The 9,921-nt window shown below is 41.7% G+C and overlaps 1 protein-coding gene and 1 long non-coding RNA gene across 6 annotated transcripts in view; one reads left to right on the top strand and one right to left on the bottom strand.

Moving 5' to 3' along the window:
* The window catches only part of FHOD3 (formin homology 2 domain containing 3), a 469,815-nt gene that overhangs the window by 157,877 nt on the left and 302,017 nt on the right, over positions 1 to 9,921 (bottom strand). For all 5 annotated transcript variants that reach the window (XM_049619507.1, XM_049619508.1, XM_049619506.1 and 2 more), the window contains exon 9: positions 7,731 to 7,874. In XM_049619507.1, the coding sequence (XP_049475464.1) occupies positions 7,731 to 7,874 (144 nt within the window). The remainder of the gene's footprint in view (positions 1 to 7,730; positions 7,875 to 9,921) is intronic.
* Positions 1,215 to 9,921, top strand: part of LOC125914273 (uncharacterized) — a 152,113-nt gene continuing 143,406 nt past the window's right edge. Inside the window, exon 1 of the long non-coding RNA XR_007455269.1 lies at positions 1,215 to 2,809. This is a non-coding gene — a long non-coding RNA (uncharacterized LOC125914273). The remainder of the gene's footprint in view (positions 2,810 to 9,921) is intronic.

Below are 9,921 nucleotides of genomic sequence, written 5' to 3' on the forward strand. Positions count from 1 at the left end.
ATGGTTTACAAAAGTAAAGAAATGAATTAAATAACCAACTCAAAAAAACTAGAAAAATATACCAACAAAGTAAACTGAAAGAAAGTTAATGAAGAAAGTTATAAAGATAAAAAAGAGGAAGTAACACTTCCAAACTCATTTTACAAGGCCAGGATTATCCTGTTACCAAAACCAGATAAAGACACCCCCCACCCCCCACCCCCCCACACACACATTACAGGCTAATATCCCCAATGAACATTGTTGTAGAAATCCTCAATAAGATATTAGCAAAGCAAATTCAGTAATGCATTAAAAGGATCATATACCATCATCAAGTGGGATTTATTCCAGGGACTCAAGGATAGTTCAACATCCATAAATCAATCAACATGATATACCATATTAACAAAGTATAAAAATCATATCACCATCTCAATAGGTGCAGTAAAACATCTGACAAAATTCAACATCCATTTATGATGAAAACTTTCAAAAAAAAGTGAGTATAGAAGGAAATACTTCAAAAAGAAAAAAACAGAAGGAAATACCTCAATATAATAAAGGCCATATAAGAAAACCCCATCATACTCAATAGTGAGAAGCTGAAAGCTTTTCCTCTAAGATCAGGAACAGATAAGGATGCCCACTCTCATCACTTTTAATCAATATAGTATTGAAAGTCTTAGCCACAGCAATTAGGCAAGTAAAAGAAACAAAAGGCATCCAAATTGGGAAGGAAGAATTCATTCACAGATGACGTGATACTATATAAAGGCCTACAGATGCTATTAAAAAAAATGATCAGAATAAGTGAATTCAGTAAAGTTGCAGGATGCAAAATTAGCATACGGAAATCAGTTGTGTTTCTATATACTAATAATGAGCTCCCAGAAAGAAAAACTAGAAAACAATGCCATTTACCATTGCATTAACAAACACCTAGGATTAAATTTAACCAATGAGGTGAAAGACCTATGTTCTAAAAACTATAAAACACTGATGAAAGAAATTGAAGATGACACAAATAAATGGAAAGATATACCAGGCTGATGGAGTGGAAGAACACTGTTAAAATGTCCACAGTACCCAAAGTAAGCTACAGATTCAATGCAGTCTCCATCAAAATACCAATGGCATTTTCACAGACTTAGAAAAAAAGAATCCTAAAATTTGCATAGAACCAAAGAAGAGCCCAAATAGCCAAAGCAATCTTGAGAAAGACAAACAAAGCTAGAGGTATCATGCTTCCTGATTTCAAACTATACTACAAAGCTACAGTAACAACAACAGCATGGTACAGGCACAAAAACAGATACAGAGATCAACAGAATAGAATAGACATAAACCCATGCTTATCTGGTCAATAAGTCACTGACAAAGCAGGTAAGAGCATACAATGGACAAAAGACAGTCTCCTCAATAAATGGTGATGGGAAAACGGGACAGCTACATACAAAAGAATGAAACTGTACCACTATCTTAGACCATATACAAAAAGAAACTCAAAATGAAGTAAAGACTTGAATGTAAGACCGGAAACCACAAAATTCCTAGAAGAAAACAGGCAATAAGCTCTTTGACATCAACCCCAGCAATATTTTTTTGGACCAGTCTCCTCAGGCAAGGTTAACAAAAGCAACAATAAATGAGTGGGACCACATCCAACTAAAAATCTTTTGTAGAGAAAAGGGAGCCATCAACAAAACAAAAAAGGCAACCTACCGACTGGGAGAAGATCCTTGCAAATCATACATCCAATAAGGGGTTAATATCCAAAATACATAAAGAACCTCCACAGCTTCTCAAACAACCCAATTAAAAAGTGAGCAGAGGACTTAAACAGACATTCTCCCAAAGAAAACATCCAGATGGCCAACACACACATGAAAAATCCTCAACATCGCAAATCATCAGGGAAACACAAATCAAAACCACAGTGAGATATCCCCTTACGCTGATCAGGATTGGCTGTTATCAAGAAGGCAAGAAATAACACGTGTTAGTGAGGATGTGGGAAAAGGGGAAACTTTGTGCACTGTTGGAGGGAACATAAATTGGTGCAGTCTGGAAAACAGTACAGAGATTCCTCAAAAATTGAAAAAAAGAACTACCATATGATCAGCAATCCACTTCTGGGTATTTCTCCAAAGAAAATGAAACCACCAATTCAAAGAGATAAATGCACCCCTATGTTTACTGTCAGTTTTCTTTATAGCCAAGATATGGAAGCAACCTGAGTGGCCACTGATAGATGAGTGGATAAAGAAGATGTGGTACACATATACAATGGAATACTACTCAGCCATAAAACAGAATACAACCTTGTCGTTTGCAGCAACATGGATGGACAATGAGGGTATAATGCTAAGGGAAATGAGACAGAGAAAGACAGATACCCTACTATTTCACTTATATGTGGAATGTGAAAAACAAAACAAACCCAAAAAACAGACTCATAGACACCAGAAACCAGCTGTTGGTTACCAGATTAGGGAGGAGGTCCAAAGTCAGGGGAAATAGAAGAAGGGGATTAAGAGGCACACACTTCCAGTTATAAAATAAGTAAGTCATGGGGATGTAATGTACAGCCTAGGGAATACAGTCAATAATACTGTAATAACTTTGTATGGTACAGGTAACTAGACTTACTGTGGCTATTTCCTAACATACAAAACTAATGAATCACTATGATATACACCTGAAACTAATAGGATGTTGGATGCCAACTATACCTCAATTTTAAAAACAAATATTGAGTTACAAACAGAAAAGTAGTGCATGGGGTGCCTGGGTGGCTCAGTTGGTTAAGCGTCCGACTTCAGCTCAGGTCATGATCTCACAGTTCATGAGCTCGAGCCCCGTGTGGCCTCTGTGCTGACAGCTCAGAGCCTGGAGCCTGCTTCGGGTTCTGTGTCTCCCTCTCTCTGGCCCTCCCCTTCTCAAAAAATTTAAAGAAAGAAAAGCAGTGCAAATCATACATAAATCAAAATTATTTGAAAAAAAGCCCAACAAAATAGGCAATCTACTAGTTAATCTATAATTACAAACAAAAATTATTCAATAACAAAGGGAAATACCTACTGGAACAGAGGAAGTTAAAATCACTCATAAGAGATTTATCTCTTTGCTAGTCCATTTAAAATTCCAGAAGAAATGAATAATTTCCTCATAAAATATAATTTAGCAAAATTGATCCCACTAAATATAAGAAGTTTAAGTAGACCAATCACCATAGAAAAAAACAGTTACCAAAGACTTTTTTTCTTCCCCCCAACAATGCATGCGTGTGCATGCGTGCACATGCGCACACACACATACTCCTCTTCCTCACACAGGCCCACACGTTGGATAGAATTTCCCAAATTTCCCAAGGGAATTCTATCAAATCATCAAAGACCAGAGACAAGGGCAGAGAGCAAGAATACAAACTTCTAAATGTTTTTATAAATCAAGAATAAAAGTGATACTTAAACATAAAAAGGATCACATACCCACAGGAAAAGAAAAGTACAAGAATACTCGAGGTCGCGTGGTTTGTCATGGCAACAAAAGTTCAAACCAACCAACACCCATTGAGAGAACAGCAAATAAGTAAACTGTCCTATAGTCACCAGCAGTGAAAATGAATACACGAGAAATCCACACAACATGGGTAGGTTTCAAAAACAATAAGCCGATGAGAAATTGTAGAAGGATACAAACGATAGGTTTCCCTTTATAAAAAATTTGGGAACAGTACGCTGTTTAGGGATACAGATTGGGAGAAAGGAATTAAAACAGCTGGACTAAGACCTCCTCACTCCTTCTATAAAGCAATGAGTCTGGGGAAAGAAAGAAGGCAAGTGACTCCTTCTAATCTTTTGTAAGTATGCTAATAACCAGACTACCTAATAAACAACCTAATACTATTTGCTAAAATGAGAGCTCTTGTTTCTGGAATTGCTCTTAACAGGATGGGACTGGTTAAGGATCACCTGATTAAGGACTACCTATGGTGCAGAATGTATGGGCTCACAAGCCATCATTCTCTACGCTATGTAGTAGAGAGGTCTCATAACCGAATACTACTCACTGGGCAGTGGGGGCGGGGAGGGGACCTGTGATCCTCACTTGGAGACCTCACCTATTTTCTGGGTCAGAGAGCATATGTCTGATGCATGAGGAAAAGACCTGGGAGTCCAGGGATGACCCAGACCCCTCCCTGTTTCCTCTGCACCTCTATAGTCTGTACTCTTGAAATTATTAGCATAGCTAGATTAGTACAGCTAGATATCTGTCAGCTCTGATTTAATAATCTGACCCTTTGAGTTAGTTCAATCATTTATCACAGGATAAGAGCTTTTCAGGTAAAAGTATAAAGAAAACAAAAGAATAGTGCTGGGGTTGGTGGGGTGATACCAGGGAGGGCTACAAAGGATACTTCCCACCAGGGAGGGCTACAAAGTTACTGGTAATGTTTTAGTTCTTAAATACATGAGTGTATCAGTCAGGATTCTCCATAGAATAAATAGGACATGCATGGAGACTGACTATAAAGAATTGCCTTGCATGATTGTGGAGGCTGAGAAGACCCAAGATTGGCAGTCCAAAGGCCTGAGAACCAACGGTGTTAGTTTCAGATGGAGTTCAAAGATAGTGGTCACCTATGTCCCAGCTCCTGAGCATCAGGCGGAGAGGATTTGTTCAACAGATAGGCTGAGGTCTGCCCACACTGGCAAGGGCAATCTTCTTTACTTCATCTACCAACTCAAGTGTTAATCTCATCCAGAAACCCCCTCACAGACACACAAAGAATAATATTGGACCAAATATCTGAACACCTTGTGGCCCAGTCAAGTTGACACAGAAAATTAACCATCACAAGGGGTGCTTGTTTCATTGTTCTTTGAATAACAGGTATATGCTAAGTTCGTGAAGGATATGAACTCGATGCTAAAAGTAGTAAGCAAATGCAATATGACAAAAGGAAGACGGTGAATACAGAACAATTTCTGAAAAGGTTGGTATGAAGGAGAAGAGGGAGACGGAGAGGTAGCTTGACAGGTCAGAAGTGGAACAACATTATACAGGGTGTAACCCATATAATGGGGAAAATGTATGAAAACTTCTATTTGACAAATAGAGTATATAAAGAATATTCAGAATATATAAAGAACTCCTACAACCCATGAGTAACAAAACCACCCAATTTAAAAACATCCAAAGGATGGGGGCAGCAGGGTGGCTCAGTTGGTTAAGTGACTCTTCATTTTGGCTCAGCTCATGACCTCAGGGTCATGACATCGAGCCCCAGGTTGGGCTCCGAGATGGGCAGGGAGCCTGCTTAAGATTCTCTCTCTCTCTCCCTCTGCCCCTCCCCTGCTCTCATGAGCCCTCTCTCTCTCTAAATAAACAAACAAAACAAGACAAACTTTAAAAATGAGCAAAAGATCTGAATAGACATTTCTCCACAGAAAATATAAAAATGGCCAGTAGGCACATGGAAAGATGCTCAACGTCATTAATCACTGGGGAAATGTAAATCATGACCAAAATGTGTACCACTTCACACTCCACTGAAATGGCTATAATTTTTTTAAAAAGACAATAATGAGCATTGAGGAGGATGAAGAGAAATGGGAAGCCTCATTACACTGTTGGTAGGAAAGTAAAATGGTGCAGCCTCCGTGGAAAATAGTCTGGCAGCTCCTCAAACAGCTAAACATCAAGTTACCATATGACCGGCAATTTTACCTAGACATATACCTGAGAGAATTGAAAGTATATGTCCACACAGAAAGTTGTACATGCACGTTCACAGCAGCACTATTTGTATTAGCCAAACTGATGGAAATAACCCCAATGTCCATCAAGTGACGAACAGGGAAATAAAATACGGTGTTATCCAAGCAACGGAATATTAGCACAAAAAGGAACAAAGTACAGATACATACCAAAATATGGATAAACCCTGAAAATATGCTAAGTGAAAGCTAGTCACAAAAGTCACATGTTGTGCAGCCCCATTTGTAGGAAAAGTCTAGAAAAGGCAAATCCATACAAAGAGTAGATTAGTGGTTTGGGGACAGGAAGTTTGGGGGGAAGGGAATAACGGAAAGTGTCTGCTAACAGGTATGGGGTTTCTTTTTGGGTTGATGAGTGCATTCTGGAATATGATAGAGGTGATGGTACGCAACCTTGTGAACATGCTAAAAACCCCTAGACTTTACAGTTTTAAGTGGTTACTTCTGTGGGATGTGAATATCAAGGGGAAAACAGGGAAATGTCACAGATGGAACGTCCTCAGCTATAGCCTCATTCACACATTATGGGTAAGCACGTGTCTAAAGCAACAAGTTTTCCTGTTCAGTCACACACCCAAGAGGAATCAGATCCCTGGATTCTGCCCCCTTCTGGCCATGGAAGGAAACCGAGACAGTGAGGATCAACAGTAAGGAATGCGATTTGCTACTCACAAAGTGTGCTCTAACCTTCAATTAGAGGCCAGACAATAGTTACATCAGATAAGTAACTTTAATAAAGGGGCATGGGACCTAAAACTAACCCACAGCAAACAATCTGAACTCAAGTCAACAAAGCCATAAAGCCATGGCCACCTTCATGGAAGTGGGATGGGTGCGACTGTAGAGGGCTCCGGGCTCACACTCTGCGGGGCTCCGTGGTTTAATGCTCTTTTACCAACTTGAAATTCTTACTAATTCTATCTTTAAACTTGTGTTTTAGAAGTGATGTCCAATGGAACAATGGAGCAGGTGCACAGTCAGGGAAGTAGATACAAATACATATGTCTGCCATTCCCTGCACCCATGAGCCTAGAGTGACGGTAGGTGCACAATATGTGAGAATTCAGGGAGCCTCCAACAGAGTACAAGGTAAGTGTGTTACCTTGTAACTAAGCAGAGGTACTGAGAGCCTTGGAGGCCCCCCGTGCAAACCAGAACTGGCTTTGAATGCAGACAGATGGCAACCCAAGGGTCCTACGAAATCCTTTCTCACCCAGGTTATTCTGCAGTACAAGCCAACCACTTACACTGAAATGACATAGAAAAAAATGGAAAGATATGGTGGCCCACGGTTCCTTTTCCTTTCAGCCCTTCTGTACTCACCAGTAACGTGAAGATGGAGTGCTGATAGAAGGAACGTACACCAAGAAGTGAAATAAAAATAGCTCAGTTCGTCTTATATAGCGTTTACACTGTTTCAGCAGAAACAAAATGCATAGGCATGTAGGAAGGAGCTACAAAATGGAAATTGTATGACTCTGCATGGAAGTTAAACACTCTTATATTTGCATTTTAAACTGGCATTCATTGTACAATATAAAGAACAGTAAAATCTATGCTAAAACTTAAAAAATTCAATTTTTACGTCCTTACAGTGGCATTAAATAGCAAATAGACCATAAAACCCCATAACGAGGCAAGAGAGATTGCAGAAGAAAGGGAAAAGCTGGGTAGTATCTTTAACTGTAAGCCAGTGACCATGCGTCTCCTCCATCAGGGGTTCTCACATTTGAGGAAGGCCAGAGACACCGGGAGGCCTCCACAACGTGGATCGCCAGACCTCCTCTTGGACTCTCTGATTCGGGGGTTCTGGGGTGGGGCCCCAGAACCTGCATTTTGTGAAGCTCCCAGGTGGTGTGGACGCTGCTATACCACACTCATAACCACCGGTCTAGAATATGTTTATCTCAGCCTCTGGTGTGTGTCCAAGCTAGGCAATGCCATACAAAAGGAGTGTGCTGTTACCTCATACATGTTCAATTGCTCTACCAAGTCCAGGTCGGTCCCTTTCTTGTTCAAGTGCCGCTGGGACACGGCCGCAATGCCCAGCTCCTCCAGGCAGTCCACCACATCGTAGAAGCTGTCTTGGTCTGGCAATCCTGACAGCGTCTGGATGAAGAAAGAACAGGACACAAACACGTCTTAGGGGACTGTCTCAAGGCTTTCAAAGCATTTTTTTGCAGGGGAGCCAGTAAGCCAGGATTATAACTCTATGGGACAAAGCAAGACAGATGACAAGATCATTTGAGAAAAAAACTCTTAGGGTGGTAGCAGAATGCACTCCAAGAGCCCACTCCCTGGTATACAGGTACTGTCTAATCCCCTTGAGCGTAAGCAGGACACTTCCAGAGTTAAATTACATTATATTGCAAAAGTGAACAGATTTTCCAGGTATCATTCAGGTCCCAAGTCAGCTGACTTTGAGTTAAAGGGAAGATTAACCTGGGTGGGTGGGCCCGACCTAATCAGGTGGGTCTTTTTAAAAGCAGGTTTAGGCATTTCCAGAGCTCAGAGACGAGTAGATTATCCTGCTGGCCACGAAGAAGGCAACGAGCCACCATGAGTTCTCCAGCTGCAAGGAAACGAGCTCTGCCAACAACCACAAAAGCTTGGAAGAGGATCCCGAACCTCAGACCAGACTCCAGTCCTGGTCGACACCTTGACTACAGCTTTGTGAGATTCTGAGCAGAGGACCCAGCTAGGCGGTGCCTGGAACCGGTCCCATGGAAATTGTGAGCTGATAAGTCTGTGTTGTTTTAAGCTGCTAAATTTGTGGTAATTTGTTACCTAACATGCTCAGTGATTAGAAACTCCTGTTACGGTCAATCTACCAACAGCTGGAGTTATAGCAATTTAATGATTCCTTTTTCTTTCAATTTGGTAGACCTTCCCCTTGGTCTATGAAATTTAAGCAAACATGAGAAATTTCAAAGCAGCAACCAAGAGACAAAAAGATAGCCCACGACAGGGGGCGAGGTGGGGGGAAGCTGACTTCTCTTTGAATTCTGTGTCTCTTAAAAGAAAGATGATCTCAGAGCAGGCTTCTGCTCAGAACTGGAGGGACCTTGAGGTTATTTACTGCAAGTCCTTATCTTAGGAATAGGGAGATGAGAGCTGGGGAGGAAAGGGATTTGCCTGAGGGAACAAGAAGTTCCTGCCGACCTGGGACAAAAGCCTAGCCTCTCCTCACACACTCATGCTTCTACACAAATTATTCTGGCCTGGAATCTCCAACACAGGTTTTTACTCCCTATTTCACTGCCTTTGCATTTCCAAGAACCCTACAGATAGATTTCAAACTTATTCTGAACTCTCAGAAAAGAAAAAACCAACACTGTCTTAAGACCGACGTCTCCAACACTTCTATTTGGGGGCTATTAACATTGGAAAGAATGTCTCCATTCGTAACACAAATAATGGCTTGCTCCTTTCTATGCTGACCAAAGAGGACACAACTCAGTGCTGTTGAGATCAGAAATGAAGGAAAAATAACTGGAATGCAAGAGCTTAATTAACCAGGGGCCCCAGCAAGGACCCAGAACAGGAGGCTGTGAACCAGTCAGACTCCATAACAAACAGGTGCTCCCAGGCGAGCGGCCAAGTGTGAAGGCACCCGCCAGCGCCTGCAGGTGCCAGGTGAGGTGGGGCCTCTGCCTTAGCAGGCAGCCACAATCCTGAGCTGTCCCCGGCTCCTGAGGCTAACTGAAAAACTATGCAGCCGTTCAAAGAATCCTATCATCAGAACAATCCATCTTTTGGTTTTAGTGAAAACCCTTGAACTTGTTAAAAGATGAGGAAGTGGAAATGGGGCCCAAGGCCAAGGACAGGGCTGGTGATCAGAGATGCCCTGACTGCAGACCGCCAGAATTGCAATTTGAGGAACCCAGGTGAGGTGATATTTAGTGTTTGATTGACAACTTCCCACTCAACAGTGTGGGGGCCACGATGAGGCAGACAGAAGCCTCCTCACCTCTCCGTTCCCTTCCCTTTTTTCCCTGAGAGTCAACCGAAGTTCTTACAGAACTTAGCCCAGGGAGTTAAATTCCTGAACCTAATTCCTGTGGCCTTAGCAAGTCCAACCATGATGCCAGGCGGGGGGGGGAGGGGGGCTGGGCGCCAGCCCAAAAGGGCACAGTGGAAGTGACAAATGACCTCT

Source organism: Panthera uncia, assembly GCF_023721935.1.
Source record: "Panthera uncia isolate 11264 chromosome D3 unlocalized genomic scaffold, Puncia_PCG_1.0 HiC_scaffold_8, whole genome shotgun sequence".
NCBI classification, from domain to species: Eukaryota; Metazoa; Chordata; class Mammalia; order Carnivora; family Felidae; genus Panthera; species Panthera uncia.